The sequence below is a fragment of the Gymnoscopelus braueri genome (assembly GCF_963280865.1).
Source record: "Gymnoscopelus braueri genome assembly, chromosome: 1".
NCBI classification, from domain to species: Eukaryota; Metazoa; Chordata; class Actinopteri; order Myctophiformes; family Myctophidae; genus Gymnoscopelus; species Gymnoscopelus braueri.
In genome coordinates this window covers 65,075,893-65,093,191 of record NC_137603.1, presented here as the reverse complement: position 1 = coordinate 65,093,191, position 17,299 = coordinate 65,075,893, and the positions used below count along the sequence as shown (strand labels likewise).

Here is a 17,299-nt window from a genome sequence, read left to right as displayed (position 1 = left end):
CACCCCCACCACCACTAAATCATAGAACCACAACACGGAGTTGTTGTTAACATGTTAGGGTGTGTACAGCAGCAAGTTGGTCGGTCTGTATAAGTTTAAAACTGTTTTACTGTGGACATATCCCAAAAGCTAAGCCAAGCTAAACACAACAACATGAGCTCGGCTATTTATTTGTGTGTGTCCCTCTTCATTTGTGTGTAGTTATGTATGCTATGTGCCATGTTTGTTTGCACAACACTAAAGGCAAAACGAAATGTAATCATTGTTTGTGTTTCCCATTCTGAGTGTACAAATGGAATCAAATTGATGTTTTATTATGAATAGGGTACAAAAGGATCTCAATGAGCCATAGTGCTTTCTTGTGGTTTAAATCCTATAGAACTTTACTGTCCTGTACTGCTAATAAAGTATTCAATCAATTAATCAATCAGTACTAGTAGTACAGTCAAATGTTATGCTAAAATATGAACACAATAAGCCCCAGGGGCTTGTTTAAATGTTGGTCCATTGTACTCAATTGAACAGTCATATATACCATACAGAGGTGCAATCCAAAACATGTTGGGATAAAGGTCAGTTGAAAAAGAGAAGATGGGTGGGGGCGGGGGGCAGAGGATTCAACTATAAAGCTGGTACCAGGAGTTAAATAAATATGTTTTTTAAACTATTTAATCACTTAATTTAAATGTATTATGATGTTAATGTTGTTGTTGGGATATTCGAAAGTAGCTGATCAAAAAGCTCACAACGCATTGCGATGTGACGTGTTGTGAGCTTATGGATCTATTTCTTAAAACTGAGATGTTATATATTAATTTGGGGCGCTTCACATGAAAAACTTGTAGAACCGCTGCCATAATCCATATTCACACGGTGGCTATTTTGGAATTTAACATTGCGTTGCTGTGGCAACTGGGGTGGCATTTCATTGACTTAATGGCAATATGGCCGCCGTGTGAATATGGTCTATAAGGGTCTATTCGGTTCTGTACACTCTCAGAGTTTATCTCAGGATTTCAGTGTATGCAGCTATTAAAGGTATCGTGATGTGTTTTGGGGCTTAAGTATAAGATTCTGTATATCTGGTTTAGGGCTGTTTTTCCTTTTGTTCATTGTAATTCTGAATATGTTGCTTTCTCTTACAGATCCTTCCAACCAAACTCTCCTAAACAAACAAACAAACAACCCAAAAGGCACTTTTAAGAGCCACTCTCTCTCTCTCTCTCTCTCTCTCTCCCCCTCTCTCCCCCACCCCACAACTTTCTCTTAGTGTGTGTGTGTGTGTGTGTGTGTGTGTGTGTGTGTGTGTGTGTGTGTGTGTGTGTGTGTGTGTGTGTGTGTGTGTGTGTGTGTGTGTGTGTGTGTTTACACCCTTGTTTGTCTTATCATTGTCTTTGTCTGTAATTTGTTGTTACCCGTCACCATGAGTGACTCAAAAGCCGTGGTTACGGAACTTGAAAGGAGTTTAAGTCGCGCAAAAGCGGCAGCTGTGGCCAGAAGTCTAAATGACTTGATTCCTCCAGAGTCACAATGGAGAGCACCACCAACTCCAGCGAAGAAGGCAAAGGCACCTGGACCGACCGTAAGGTGGAAAAAGAGAGACAGCGATAGAAATGTCATCCCTGCAAGGCCAGGATCAACCAGAAATCAGGGTCAGTATTGTTATACCATTAACTCATTTAGACCTGAGGCCGATTCTAAAATCCACTTGAAAATTTCAAAAGCTTTTGCGATCCACCCATCTGACCACTAAACCGGCAGCCTATCTCAGCTGCCATGTGGTCATATGGGTGGATCGCATACATTTTCAGAGCATGTGAAGTGTCCACTTGACTTTGGGCAAGACACTGAACCCCTAACTGCTCCTGATGAGCAGATTGGGGCCTTGCTTTGCCGTCTGTCGTGATGTGTGTGCATGTAATAAACATTGAAAATCACTGTGGATATAACAACATTTACCTTGATAAGGCTTCCTTTAAAAAAGATGTCCTGAGTGCCTTGCCAATGGACAGCTAGACATTTTTTTAAATCAACCTACAGCAATCATTCCTATTTGATTGCATATTCATAGGCGACTGAACTGTCCACGTTATGGTTTGTGAAAAGTCTAATAGTCCTCAGGATAATAACCAGACACTAGTGTTACAGCAAATAGGATAGTATAGTTATATAGTTAGTTATAGTTTTTACAATTCATGCATTTAGCAGATGCTCTTAATCCAGAGCGACGTGACATTTTTGGCTGGTTGAAGACCAATCATGCTGCGGCATTCGAGACAATTTTGAAAGTAAATGTTGATGACAGTGTTTTTTTTTTTCCTGTTATAGCTGGTCCAAGTCGGAAGGCTCATCCAGGTGGTTGCGGTCAGAAACCTGTTCCTCCCAACGATTTTCCTGACACTAATGCTGAGGTCTCCTTTGCTCCAGATGCCGTTGGTGTGTATTTCATTAGTGCAAAGCAATATGTTCATAATATATTCTAATAATCTGTCAATGAGTTTGAATGTTAATTATATGTTTGTATAACACATTTACCAGAATAAATGTGCAATAAATGTGCAACTAACCTTTTCACAGCCATTATTATACTTTTTATATTGTAAATGTAAAACATAACATAATGTTGTTTTTCAATATCCCATACTATCTTAACAGAGCGTTTCATACAAGAGCTCCAGCACTCCCTGAGCGTTGCATCGGCTGACATCGAGGAAGCACCAACCCCTGCTCCTCTCCAGGCTTCCTCCGACTGGAGTACGCGGAACCGCTCTCTTTTAGAGAGATGGCGGGCAGAGAGACCCCGGCTGATTAACCGCGTTGCAGCGAGGGCAGATGTAGGCACACACATGTGCCAACAGTGTGCCATCAGTCCAGCTGCTGTCTGCTGTCATGGCTGTGAACCACGGCCATTCCTGTGTGCCGAATGTGACATCAAAACGCACACAGACACTAGAAATGTTATGCACAACAGGGATGCCATGACTGCCGGGTTCTTCCAGCCTTTGCCTCCAACCACCTGCATTGTAGATGAGGCTCATTGCCGTTGTGGTAAGTTCTTGTTTGTGAGTACAGTACACCATAACGTATCCTCTCTGACTCATTAATCTCATACTTTTACTACTAAACAATGCATTTTTTGGTCCTGTCTTACGGCCATGGAATCTTTTTAACCTTTCTCACTCTTCATTCAGTCTCTTCCAAGTGGTTCCAGCAATCGTAATGTTCTATTTACCATTGGACACAAATGATCTAAATTCAAATCTATGATCTTTTTCAGAGCGCTTTGTACCTGTGCGGATACCTGAAAATATCTGTGGTTGTGCATCGGAGGCATTGAGGGTCAACCCAGGAAAGGCTGTTGCTGTGATCACAATGGATGGTAAGGATTTTTCTTTTCTTTTTTTAAAGCATCTTAAAAATATATTTTTACTTGGTAATTCCCACAAGGTTTGTCATACAGTAGGTGTATTTATGAAATCAAACGTATGCCTATTGACTAATTTATGCCACGCTAGGTTTTACATTACAGTGTGCGTGTCTTTGATTTTTCTAGGGCGATATGATCTCCGCATGCCTGACCTGAGTTGCGAGTCATGCCAAGCCACTTGGACTGCTGGAGTGGACGATCTCATTTGCAGTAACTACTGGCCTGCTACACTTCATTTCGCAACAGTTTATGCCACAGATATATTTTTCTCATTTGAGAAAATTAAGATGGCTGCACCAGGACTGTCCTGCCAGGCATTTTTAAGAATGCTTGATCAGCGAACTGTTCACTTTGGCCGTGTGAGTATTTAATTTATTTAGCCTACAGTATATATTTTTTCTATTTGTCATGTGCATTGAATTTGTTGCTTATTTATTGCCTGCCCATTATAAACTGTTGATATACTTATTTTGAAATAGACAGGGAAGATCTCAACAGATGCCTTCCAGAAGAGCTACTTTCAGTGGGAAGTTGTACAGTATGAGGTCGAAAAACTCTGCAAGGAGGAGCCCTTCGTGTGCCCTGCTTGCACACCAGAAATGGTTGCGATTTCAGTCGATGGAAATCGCAAACATTATCGTTTTAAGAGTGCAGCCAGGTACTTCAAAATTAGTATAATGTAACAGCATTTATATTACCAAGAAACCTTAGGCTGAAATCTATTGTAAAATGTTGTTGAGTAGGTTTTCTTTCTTTCTTTCTTTCTTTCTTGCTTCCTTTTTTTTTTCCTTTTTTTTTCCTTTTAGATCTGAGGAACAGGCCATCTTTGATGGAATCTTCATTGCCAGGGATGAAGATGTGACCAGATTTGTGAACTACATACACAAGTCCACCAATCATGTAAGATTGCATACTATAATTATATTTCAAAATGCGCTGTCCTCTCACCTTGAGCTTACTTGTTCATGCTATCGTTGGTCTGATTGAGGATGATGAGATAAGATATTGAGGAAGAGTGGATGAGTTTGCTGGTTGGTGTAAGAGTGACTTCCTTCAGTTGAATATTAAGAACACTAAGGAGGTTGCTTTTGGGACTAGTGCTCGTGCACACCAGAAAATAGTCATTGATGGGGATGAGGTAGAAACTGGAAGAATACAAGTACTTGGGTACAACGATTGATTCCAAGATGACATGGAATTCCAACACTGATGCCGTCTATAAGAAAGGTCAGCAGAGGCTGCATTTTATGCGCAGACTGAGAAAGTATAACTGGATAAAAGTCAAATGGTAATTTTCCATCGATCCTTTGTGGAAAGTAGTATTTTGTTCTGTTTTCTACAGATATGTATTTTTATATATTCGGTACATACAACTACAATAAGCTCATACGAAAAGGTTTTAATCATCCATTTTCCATATTTTAGGTCCCTGGGAGAGCCGTTTGTGGTGGTCAGTGGTCAGCAGCCAGAGAGACCTCCAAACGTTCTGCAAGCAATCTTGATGAAGAGGGACTGGAGATTGCAGTGTGCCGCCATGGAGTGCTACTTGGCGCTCTCAATATGTTCAGGGGGGAAATATATGCCTACCCATTGTACCTGCAGAACCAGCTGGCCAGCAGGCAAATCACGTTCTTCTGCATGGATGTTACGTGCAAATATTGGCCATACCTTCAGAAAGTTGCAGATAAATGTCCAGAATTAAACCATCTGCTTCACATGAAACCTTTCCTCTCAGTGTTTCATGCTAAGGCCCATGACTTCAAATGTGAGGTAAGGAAACATTATCATGTGATAGTATTACTCAGAACACCAGCACATGGATGTCAACCTAATCTGTGCATTTTTCCCAGGTGAAATGGAGTGGAAATCATCAAGATGGAGCTGGATTAACTTTGGGAGAGGAGGTAAGTGATATAATTATGTAGCATTGACTGTTATGGACACGTTTTTGGTACTTAACAGTACTTTTTCCTTTTCATACATCTCTGTAACTTGTAACCTTAACTGCTGTGCTGCCTCTGGGCAACTGATTTCCCCCCTTGGGATAATAAAGGTATCTGTCTGTCTGTCTAGGTTGAGCAATGCAATGCCTTCCTCTCTAGAATTGCAGTGACCACCAAGCACATGTCAAAAGCAGGTGAGATGACCACTTCAAAAACGTATACAAGTATAATAATACTTACTTAGGCCTATGTGTTAACATATATTATGATAATGTTAACATCAATTTCAATTTGCAGCACTCACAGACATGTTCACTCGCATGACCATGTGCTGTAATCGGCTAAATATTGGCGTTTTCTATCATTTTTGAAACTTTGCATCAATTTATATTTGCAGGACGCACAGACATGTTGAGTCTCATGGCCATGCGCTGGAATAAACAAAAGATTGACAATTTAGCCACATCACTGTCTCGCAGATATCAGAAGGTAATGATCAGTGATGTTCTTTAAGATTTTTAATATTCCATGTATTGGTATTTTACGTGTTTGAGACAACATTTGTTTTCTTGTCTCTGATTCTTTGTCATTGTAGGCCGTTAAAGGTCTTCAAAGCCAACAGCAGAACCTGGAATCACTAAAGGTTGAATTAGCAGTTTCAGAGAGCCAGTTCGAGGATTGGGTGAAGGATGTGAAGGAGTGGGCAGAAGGTGAGGAATTGATTATTGTTAATGCACATATTATTTGCTCACAACTTTAAAAGTAATAAGTCAAATCTTAAAATCAATTCTGACACTAACGGGTGAAGACAGCTAAGATGCGGGTGATATGGTCACGTTACCTGGAGTTCACTGACATTGGGTTCTTAATCCTTGTGTCTTATACTGTGGTTTAATATACACACTTCCTCGTTGAGTTTGGGAGAGGCAACTTTGAGTGGTGTGTTTACAAGTGTCTAAGTGGCTAACACTGCTCATTTTCCCTGTGAATCTTTGTCATAAAAGGATTAATACAGGCATCTATATAACCTGTAATGTGCCAATAACACTGATTCTGATTAAAAATTAGTTAAAGCTACTTGTAGAACACCAGGAAATGCCTACGTGTATTGTTCGTATTCTATGCAAGTAATACATTTTTCAGTAAATGTCTGTTGAATGTTCTTATGAAGCATTTTGTTCACAGAACATTTTTGTTCATACAAAACCGCAAATCATGCTTTCATTCCCACTAGCTGGAGGACAAATGTGTGGACATTCAAGGTGGAGACTTGGGACATTTCTGGAGCACAATACACATATTTTATGTTAATCATTGTAGACCAGCCTATTACCACATGATGCCAAAATATTACATTAAAAGGTGATTACTGGCTTTAGCTGGCAGTGGGAATATACTACAACAATACATTCCAGGAATCTGTAATAGTACAGTGTAATAGTATAGTAGCACTCATAAGCAGATTATAATGCATTATAACTATGCTTATAAGACAGGGGTCTTCAACAGGGGGTACGGGACCCCTAGGGTGTCCTCAGAGTTACTCCAGGGGGTCCGCCAAATCTTTGTGATGGGATCTTTTTTTTTTTTTTACATTAATAACATATCTATATCTTTTGAACATTAGCTGAAAATAGCAGATCTACAAGCTCACAACGCCTCACGCTGCAAGGCGTTGTGAGCTTGTAGATCTGCTATTTTCGGCAAAGAGGTTTGGTGTCAAGGGCAAAAGAAGCAAATCAAGTACCAAGTTTTCAATGTTTAAGTGGTTAAATGTCTGAAATTAACCAAAAATATTAATTTACACAGCACTGATGATAGTCAATGAAGCTATCTATGAAATCTATGAAAACGTTTAATCTGCAACACAATTGTATGCAATGTATGGGGGTCCCTGCTTCATCTCTCTCTCAGCTAGGGGGTCCTTGGGCTGAAAACGTTGAAGACCCCTGTTATAAGACATTATGCATAGCAAGTGTTACCAAGGTGGGTGTATATGAAAGTAATGAGTATCAGAAAGCTGGCCACATGGGGCCTGGGAATGTCCAAATACAGCTCTGCGTCAAACATGACACCAAGGTTAGTGTAATAGTGTAATAGTGTAATAGTGTAATAGACTAATAAAGTAATAGAGGGTATGGGGCGCGGTCCAGGCGCATACCACATAGGCTCTGATGCCTGGCAGCGTGTCGCGGGTTCGAGTCCCGATCCTGGCGGCCTTTGCTGCGTGTCGCCCCCCATCTCTCTCCCCATCCCCATCATGTCAGCCTATACTGTCCTATCAATAAAGGCATAAAAGCCCAAAAACTAATATTTAAAAAAAAAAAGTAATAAAGGGTAGGCATCATATGCCACTCATCTACACTGAGTGGCAAAACATAAAGCATCATGAAGCATTGGAGTTTGGAAGCGCTCATTTGGAAACTCCTACTGACGCTGTATTTTGCCACTCAATAGACGTTCATGCATAACTTCCAGGTACAATGATGTCACACGCATACCCTTGACCTGCACCCTAACCCTTAACCTCAGTAAGACTATGCCTAAACCTTACCATAACCTAGCCTGGTAAACCCCCCTCCCTCCGGAAATCTCATTTGCATTTGGTTTCAGGAAGGAGGGTCTGGGATTGCTCACAGAGTAAAGCTGCCCGAACCACTGCGCATACGAACCAATCAGCGGCTGCTAGGGGCGGGATCATCCAATCACCTGCCTAGTAGCTTGAAAAAATGAAACTCCGTCTGTCATCGATTCTGCGCCCGGAGTCTCAGATGCAAGTACGCTGTGAAACAAAATGTGTGTCGCAAGCTTCTTCCATTTGACGGAGTGAGGTTAACCATAACCCTAACCTCAGTAAAACTAGGCCTGCCAAGGAGCCAATCAAGACACAGGTGAGGCGGGTCTATCCTATAACGTTGTTGGGATCCATAATAACACATAGGACTGTGCCTAAAAGAACCGATTCACACAAGCTCAAATGAGTCGCATCGGCAACCCGATCTTGTAGACCGTCTATTTTAGGCCCACCTTAGCTTCGAAGGTGGGTCAGTGTCAATGTTCAAAGGGCACCTGTGATGAGCAGGAACAACCCATAATATTTACAATGAAATATGTTTCTATGTAGGGCAAGGCCTTTCAAATGATGGCTTTGCTGTTGACCTATGACAAAGTTTAATGTCCATCTCCTTCCAAGCTATGAGTCTAACAGTCATACATTCTCAGACCATTTCAGAGCCATCCTAGATAAAATCAGTCAAACAGATGTTTCAGGAATTATTTAGTAACCAAATGTGTTTGAGATATTGATGTGTGCCTTACTTACATAGTCATCCATTACAATTAGGAAAACTACATAATGGACCTGATACGTAGTTTAGGGTTGCATAAGGGTTACCTAACCCTAACCCTTCCCTTTACTTAATATGGCCATTAGAGCCTCATTCCCCAGGCTAGCAGGATGCAACTCCTTGCAACCAAACGATTGCATGCAACTACTTGCAACTACTCGCAACCATTATCCCCAATGGCAGTTGCAAGGAGTTGCAATGGTGTGACATGTCCATAAAACTGTTTGGTTGCAAGGAGTTGCATCGCGAATCATTGGTGTGGTTTGGGCTTTAAAATGACAATCATTTTACCTTTTATCAAAAAGGTCTGAACACCTCTTAGTCTGTTCTTTGTTTGTTTGTGGGCTATGATGCAAAACAAATCTGTCAAACAGGTCATTCTCTGCAACACTTGTTGAGGCATCTTCCTCTTCTCAGGCTTCACATCCTGGATCCCATTCTGTTTATTGTCTACACGTAACCCCTCAGGAATATAGAAATAACATTGATGTTCATGCATGGCTAGCAGTCTACACACAATAGAGGGTATGACGAGTCAGGAGGAGTTTCCAAACAAGCGGGTCCGTGTATTTTTCGGCCATTTGAATTCTAATTTTAGATTTGGTAAACGAAATTCGGAAAACGGTCCGTTTTCTAAATACTATTTAGAAATGGTTAAACAAAAAACAGTATTTGATAAATGAAATTCGGAAAACGGTTAGTATTCTAAATACTATTTAGAAATGGTTAAACAAAAAACAGAAATAGGTATTATATGACCTGATTCCCGATTTTCGTTGGTGTGGTTCTAAACAGAACGAGGAATTTAAAACAACAGTGCGCAACCCGTTCTGATTACTATGAACTCATTTTCATTTTTTTACTCAAGGCGCTGTGACCCGGAAGTCCTTCCCTCTGCCTCGTAAATAGAGGCGGTGGCGCCGCCATCTTGTTCATTCATTCGTGAATGAATGAATGAACTGCGTGGGTCAGGTAACTATTAAACGAAAATGGAAGGCTTTCAAGGCTACAGTTACGTGTTATACAGAGGGGAGAAGCGTTATACAGTATTGGAGGCGGATATGTGCGTGGAAAAGATTGCCATGATTTTCCAGGTACTGTAATTGTTTGATTTTTTTATTAATACGTTTGTGCGTACTGTTTACCATAGCATGTAGCTCTACTAGCTAACGCTCTCGACCAGAGCTAGGTAGCATGTGATTCCGTGTAATCTGTTAAAATATATATGTTAGTTATCTTAAAAGCATAAAACTTGGTACATGTGTACAGCATAAAACTTGGTACATGTGTACAGTTCAAGGCCATGAACATTTTCTGGATTGGAGCTTTTACTGTTTCCACCATAACCACGTTATGTATTCATGTATTTTGCAGCATCTCCTAAACCCTATGCTGTGTTTTGATGGTCAATGATAACAGTGATATAGAATGTACACTACAGGGGAATAGTTAGGCTTAAGTTAATTGAGTGACCTGAAATCACAGTATCAGGCAGTGGTGGAAGAAGTACTCAGATATATTACTAAAAGTAGCAATACCACAATGAAGAAATACTCTGTTACAAGTAAAAGGCCTGTGTTCAAAATGCTACTTGAGTAAAAGTATTGGCATCAAAATATACCTAAAGAACCAAAATTAAAAGTACTAAAATGTTTGAAAATAGCAGATCTACAAGCTCACAACGCGTCGTGATGCGACTCATTGTGAGCTTGTAGATCGGCTATTTTCAAATAGCCTAGGTATAAAATACCTAAAGTGGTTAATGTATGTTTTTATAATATAATAATTTCAAAGTAACTAGTAACTATAGTTTTCAAATTGTAGTGTAGTAAAAGTACAATATTTGCCTCTGATATGTAGTGGAGTAAAATTACTGACATTTGGAAATACTCCAGTAAAGTAAGAATCTCCAAAATCGTACTTAAGTACAGTACTTGAGTAAATGTACTTAGTTACTTTACACCACTGGTATCAGAGAACCTGACTTGGTAATGTTAAGCCCTAATATGTAAACAAAAGTTGCTGTGTGAGCTCGTAGATTTATCAGGAGAGAACTCATGAAGTGATAACACAAAGAAAAGAGCAGAAAAAATTGGACCTTTAACACTATGCCTGTTAAGCTAATAAATGGGTACACTCTTCATATTGGAGGAAATTGGCGACTCATCTGAAAATGTTTTCTGTGTATTACAGAGACACATTTTAACACAAAACATTTTGTTTTAACCAAAAAATATCACTACCTTTTAACCCATACAATGACTCGAGTGAACTATATCCTGTATTTGCCGGACCCAGGGGGTCTGGCTTACATAGCTTTGTACCTGTTTCGTCCATACATGGGCATGGTCACTTTGTCCTTAGGCCCCAGCCATAAAAGTCTGTCCCCCTTTCGTCCATACATGGGCATGTTTTGTACCTGTTTTCTCCATACATGGGCAAAAAACAGGTTTTGGTCACTTTGTCCTTAGGCCCCAGCCATAAAAGTCTGTCCCCCTTTCGTCCATACATGGGCATAGACACAGGCTGACACGTCATGTGAAGTCTGGGTCTGGCAGAACCAGGTCTCCTGGTCTTGTTTTTTGTTGGTGTTGTAATTGTATCTGAAGAGTTTTTCTTTAAACATTTATGGTATTTTTCATTCTGTCCAATTAAACAGGTCAGCTCCAGTAATCTGCACATTACAGATGACACAAACACAACAATATTTGCAGAGGCATCAGGACATTTTGCCTCCAACTATCTTGTACACCGTGGTCATTACGAGGTACATGGAAATCCAGATGAGAGTCTGCTCCCTGCAAGCAGAGCAAGACCCTCTGCTTCTGCTGCAGTTTCCACAGAAACACCACAAGCTTCGTTTGGAACTCCACGAGCCAGGGCCAAGTTCCCAACAAGGTTAGTAGTTAAATGTACTGATCTATGCTGTGAAAATGTTATCTCTCATTCATATTAGTTTTGGTGTGATTTTTTTTTTTAATTTGTATTTTATGCCCAGGTCAATCAGTGTTGCAGAGGTCGTGAATGGCAAGCTGTTAAGTGCAAGGTCACTAAACATTCGCTTTCTAGAGGCTGATGCAACCGTTGAAGGAATGACAGCAAAGGTGATGGAGGAATTAGGCAGCAATGAACCAGTTACCCTGTTGGACAGCAAAGGAAAAGAAATCCTGGACTCAAAGTGCTCAAGAAGTAAGTTGTATGATCAGACACATGCTTATAAATTGTGGTTTAAAATCTAAATTAATGCAGTTTTGCCAGACCCAAGGGGTCGGGGCTTACATGAGGCTTTGTACCTGTTTCGTCCATACATGGGCATGGTCCATTTGTCCTCCGGCCCCAGCCAAAAAAGTCCGTCCCCCTTTCGTCCATACATGGGCATGCACAGGCTGACACGTCATGTGAAGTCCGGCTTAGCCGTGACGTAGTGCATGTTTTGTACCTGTTTTCTCCATACATGGGCATATCCCCTTTGTCCTTAGGCATGCCCCCTTTCCTTAAGCTCCAGCCATAAAAGTCTGTCCCCCTTTCGTCATTCTACATATATGGGGATGTCGTACTTGAATTCTTCTTTTCCTCTGCACACACTCTGCAGACACGTCAACCGAAGTCCGGCCATGAGTAAATAGGCATAGGGAACTATTCATGACATCACTATTATGTCACAAGTACAAAGACAGATGCTATTTATACTGTAAGACACAATGGCTGTTTGATGGTTGATTTGATTGTGGTTGCTTGCATTAAATTCATTTACAACTTATTGCTGTTGTCCGCTAGATTACTTTTAGGCAGTTTTGTTCCGCATAACTTATTTCATAGGTTTATTACTACACAAACAGCATAGTAAATTACCTAAAATACTGAACTCAAAGCTCTTCTGCCATATTCTGTGCACTGACTGACAAAAGCCAGGTCAATGTAATCAGACTGGAATGTTTGCTAGTCTAGCCTATACACAAATCTATAACCAAATACCCCTATACACAAAAAAACTCTACACCAAATGCCTAAAATAATTTATGCTTTTCAGTTATAAAGTGGTTTGTAGGTGTGTTACATACTAGGACTTCATTCTGGGTCTGGCAGAACCAGGTCTCCTGGTCTTGTTAAAATATGGAAGTTAATCAATATTTTCTGACTCCAAGGCGTAGATTGGTGGGAATCCAACACCAGAGTGATCTATGCCATGCCTTATGATGAGTTTGTGGAGTTCCAGAATGGAAGACGAGCAAAGGCCAGGTAATACATTTGATGTGAAGTCAAATATACATCAAAATATACCTAAAGAACCAAAATTAAAAGTACTAAAATGTTTGAAAATAGCAGATCTACAAGCTCACAACGCGTCGTGATGCGACTCATTGTGAGCTTGTAGATCGGCTATTTTCAAATAGCCTAGGTATAAAATACCTAAAGTGGTTAATGTATGTTTTTATAATATAATAATTTCAAAGTAACTAGTAACTATAGTTTTCAAATTGTAGTGTAGTAAAAGTACAATATTTGCCTCTGATATGTAGTGGAGTAAAATTACTGACATTTGGAAATACTCCAGTAAAGTAAGAATCTCCAAAATCGTACTTAAGTACAGTACTTGAGTAAATGTACTTAGTTACTTTACACCACTGGTATCAGAGAACCTGACTTGGTAATGTTAAGCCCTAATATGTAAACAAAAGTTGCTGTGTGAGCTCGTAGATTTATCAGGAGAGAACTCATGAAGTGATAACACAAAGAAAAGAGCAGAAAAAATTGGACCTTTAACACTATGCCTGTTAAGCTAATAAATGGGTACACTCTTCATATTGGAGGAAATTGGCGACTCATCTGAAAATGTTTTCTGTGTATTACAGAGACACATTTTAACACAAAACATTTTGTTTTAACCAAAAAATATCACTACCTTTTAACCCATACAATGACTCGAGTGAACTATATCCTGTATTTGCCGGACCCAGGGGGTCTGGCTTACATAGCTTTGTACCTGTTTCGTCCATACATGGGCATGGTCACTTTGTCCTTAGGCCCCAGCCATAAAAGTCTGTCCCCCTTTCGTCCATACATGGGCATGTTTTGTACCTGTTTTCTCCATACATGGGCAAAAAACAGGTTTTGGTCACTTTGTCCTTAGGCCCCAGCCATAAAAGTCTGTCCCCCTTTCGTCCATACATGGGCATAGACACAGGCTGACACGTCATGTGAAGTCTGGGTCTGGCAGAACCAGGTCTCCTGGTCTTGTTTTTTGTTGGTGTTGTAATTGTATCTGAAGAGTTTTTCTTTAAACATTTATGGTATTTTTCATTCTGTCCAATTAAACAGGTCAGCTCCAGTAATCTGCACATTACAGATGACACAAACACAACAATATTTGCAGAGGCATCAGGACATTTTGCCTCCAACTATCTTGTACACCGTGGTCATTACGAGGTACATGGAAATCCAGATGAGAGTCTGCTCCCTGCAAGCAGAGCAAGACCCTCTGCTTCTGCTGCAGTTTCCACAGAAACACCACAAGCTTCGTTTGGAACTCCACGAGCCAGGGCCAAGTTCCCAACAAGGTTAGTAGTTAAATGTACTGATCTATGCTGTGAAAATGTTATCTCTCATTCATATTAGTTTTGGTGTGATTTTTTTTTTTAATTTGTATTTTATGCCCAGGTCAATCAGTGTTGCAGAGGTCGTGAATGGCAAGCTGTTAAGTGCAAGGTCACTAAACATTCGCTTTCTAGAGGCTGATGCAACCGTTGAAGGAATGACAGCAAAGGTGATGGAGGAATTAGGCAGCAATGAACCAGTTACCCTGTTGGACAGCAAAGGAAAAGAAATCCTGGACTCAAAGTGCTCAAGAAGTAAGTTGTATGATCAGACACATGCTTATAAATTGTGGTTTAAAATCTAAATTAATGCAGTTTTGCCAGACCCAAGGGGTCGGGGCTTACATGAGGCTTTGTACCTGTTTCGTCCATACATGGGCATGGTCCATTTGTCCTCCGGCCCCAGCCAAAAAAGTCCGTCCCCCTTTCGTCCATACATGGGCATGCACAGGCTGACACGTCATGTGAAGTCCGGCTTAGCCGTGACGTAGTGCATGTTTTGTACCTGTTTTCTCCATACATGGGCATATCCCCTTTGTCCTTAGGCATGCCCCCTTTCCTTAAGCTCCAGCCATAAAAGTCTGTCCCCCTTTCGTCATTCTACATATATGGGGATGTCGTACTTGAATTCTTCTTTTCCTCTGCACACACTCTGCAGACACGTCAACCGAAGTCCGGCCATGAGTAAATAGGCATAGGGAACTATTCATGACATCACTATTATGTCACAAGTACAAAGACAGATGCTATTTATACTGTAAGACACAATGGCTGTTTGATGGTTGATTTGATTGTGGTTGCTTGCATTAAATTCATTTACAACTTATTGCTGTTGTCCGCTAGATTACTTTTAGGCAGTTTTGTTCCGCATAACTTATTTCATAGGTTTATTACTACACAAACAGCATAGTAAATTACCTAAAATACTGAACTCAAAGCTCTTCTGCCATATTCTGTGCACTGACTGACAAAAGCCAGGTCAATGTAATCAGACTGGAATGTTTGCTAGTCTAGCCTATACACAAATCTATAACCAAATACCCCTATACACAAAAAAACTCTACACCAAATGCCTAAAATAATTTATGCTTTTCAGTTATAAAGTGGTTTGTAGGTGTGTTACATACTAGGACTTCATTCTGGGTCTGGCAGAACCAGGTCTCCTGGTCTTGTTAAAATATGGAAGTTAATCAATATTTTCTGACTCCAAGGCGTAGATTGGTGGGAATCCAACACCAGAGTGATCTATGCCATGCCTTATGATGAGTTTGTGGAGTTCCAGAATGGAAGACGAGCAAAGGCCAGGTAATACATTTGATGTGAAGTCAAAATCATATGAATAAAAAATGTTGATTTAAATTGTGTAAATCAACTTTTTTTATTTGTTTATAATCCGTTATTTGAGTAATCATTCATGAAGTCATTATGATTTTCTCAGCATAATTGTAAACATGGAGAAATGTAAGAATATCTCATAGGTTGACACTTGATTTCACCATTTGAAAAAAAAATCTTGAATCCTTTCTTTTCTGTTCCTACATTCAAGCGGAAGGTCCGAAGAGAGTTCGATTGCACAAGACATCATTGTTAAAATTGGCCAACTGAAACAAGCAGCTGAGGGCCTCCAAGACATCACTTCAGCACTAAACCAGCTGTCTGATCTTGCGAAGATCAAAAGCACATCAGCCTCCCTGAAGGACCCTATGAATGTTGCCTTCAACTGTCTCGTTTGTAAATGTATGTATACGATATGTAACAGTAGGTAAATGTACTTGTGTAGTACAAAACATATAGCCTGGCATTGGCCAGACTGATAACGTAGATTCACTCTGGCGTTCCTCCCTGGTATCAGTCTGGACTTCGGACCATAGGGAGCAAGGATGAGATATCAGAAAATGATTTTGATGCTTTTCATGGACCAATCATTTTCTGATTTCTCATACTCACTCCCTATGGGCCGAAGTCCAGACTGATACCAGGGAGGAATGTGAGAGTGAATCCACATTATCGGTCTGGCCAAACAGACTTTTCTACTAAACAGACTTTTCTTAATGATTTTAAAGTTATCATTAAATGTTTTATGCATCAATGTAATTCTTTGTTTTAAACCTTGCAGCTACAATGGAAGAGCCCATGTTTTCCACATGCTGCGAATCTCTGGTTGGATGCCGAACCTGTGTGCGACAGTGGCAGTTAAATGCAGATCGGTGTCTGAAATGCAACACAGTAGATTTTCACTCCAATGTACACCAAGTTGAGGGTCTCGATGATGCTTTGTCTTCTCTCAAGGACTTAGAAACGGATGAGTAACTTGTCCCAACATTGTTCCATTAACCCATTCTGAAAGGGGAAGGTTCACAGCCAAGCTTCTTTATATACCAAGATTCCTTTTAGTTGATGGTTAGTGTTTACACCCTTGTTAATTTTGTTTGAGAGAACATGTTTACCTAAAGCTCTAGATCACTTGAACCACATTAAGCTAGGGTTGAAGTGGTCTTATTTGAATGTGATTCTTTGTTTTTCATTCAGAGCATTAACTGGTGCAATATAGCCTGGGCTGCTGTTAACCTATTAAGACCTGAAGCCGATTCTACAAAATAATGTCTTCTAAATCCCAACAGTTTTCTGAAAAACGTATGTTTCTATGTCAGTGGTTCTTAAACCTTTTCATGTCGAGGACCCCCAAAATTATATGCATTTGGCCGCCGACCCCCATCTCAAAATGTCTTGTTCCAGGGACCCCCAGAAGCAAAGATTTGAGTTCAAGATATTTGCTTTAAAATAAAAAAACTCAGATTTGCACAAATTTGCACAATTTTTCAAAAATAGCAGATCTACCAGCTCATAGCACGGGCGCTATGAGATCTGCTATTTTTGAATAGCCAAAGTGTAAAATGCAGGACCCCCAAAATTATATGCATTTGGCCGCCGACCCATCTCAAAATATCTTGTTCCAGGGACCCCCAGAAGCAAAGATTTGAGTTAAAG

The 17,299-nt window shown here is 40.2% G+C and overlaps 1 protein-coding gene across 1 annotated transcript; it reads left to right on the top strand.

The window, feature by feature from the left end:
* Positions 1–1,423: 1,423 nt before the first annotated feature.
* LOC308089517 (uncharacterized protein) lies at positions 1,424–15,620 on the top strand (the record flags this gene model as incomplete). Its single annotated transcript, XM_080434292.1, has 15 exons — positions 1,424–1,652; positions 2,329–2,436; positions 2,656–3,048; positions 3,278–3,379; positions 3,554–3,786; positions 3,907–4,085; positions 4,234–4,327; positions 4,853–5,197; positions 5,278–5,331; positions 5,501–5,564; positions 5,768–5,859; positions 5,966–6,080; positions 12,869–12,956; positions 14,145–14,275; positions 15,529–15,620. 15 exons carry the CDS (start codon positions 1,424–1,426, stop codon positions 15,618–15,620), a joined length of 2,319 nt encoding a protein of 772 aa, XP_080290418.1.
* Between the last annotated feature and the right edge of the window lie 1,679 nt (positions 15,621–17,299).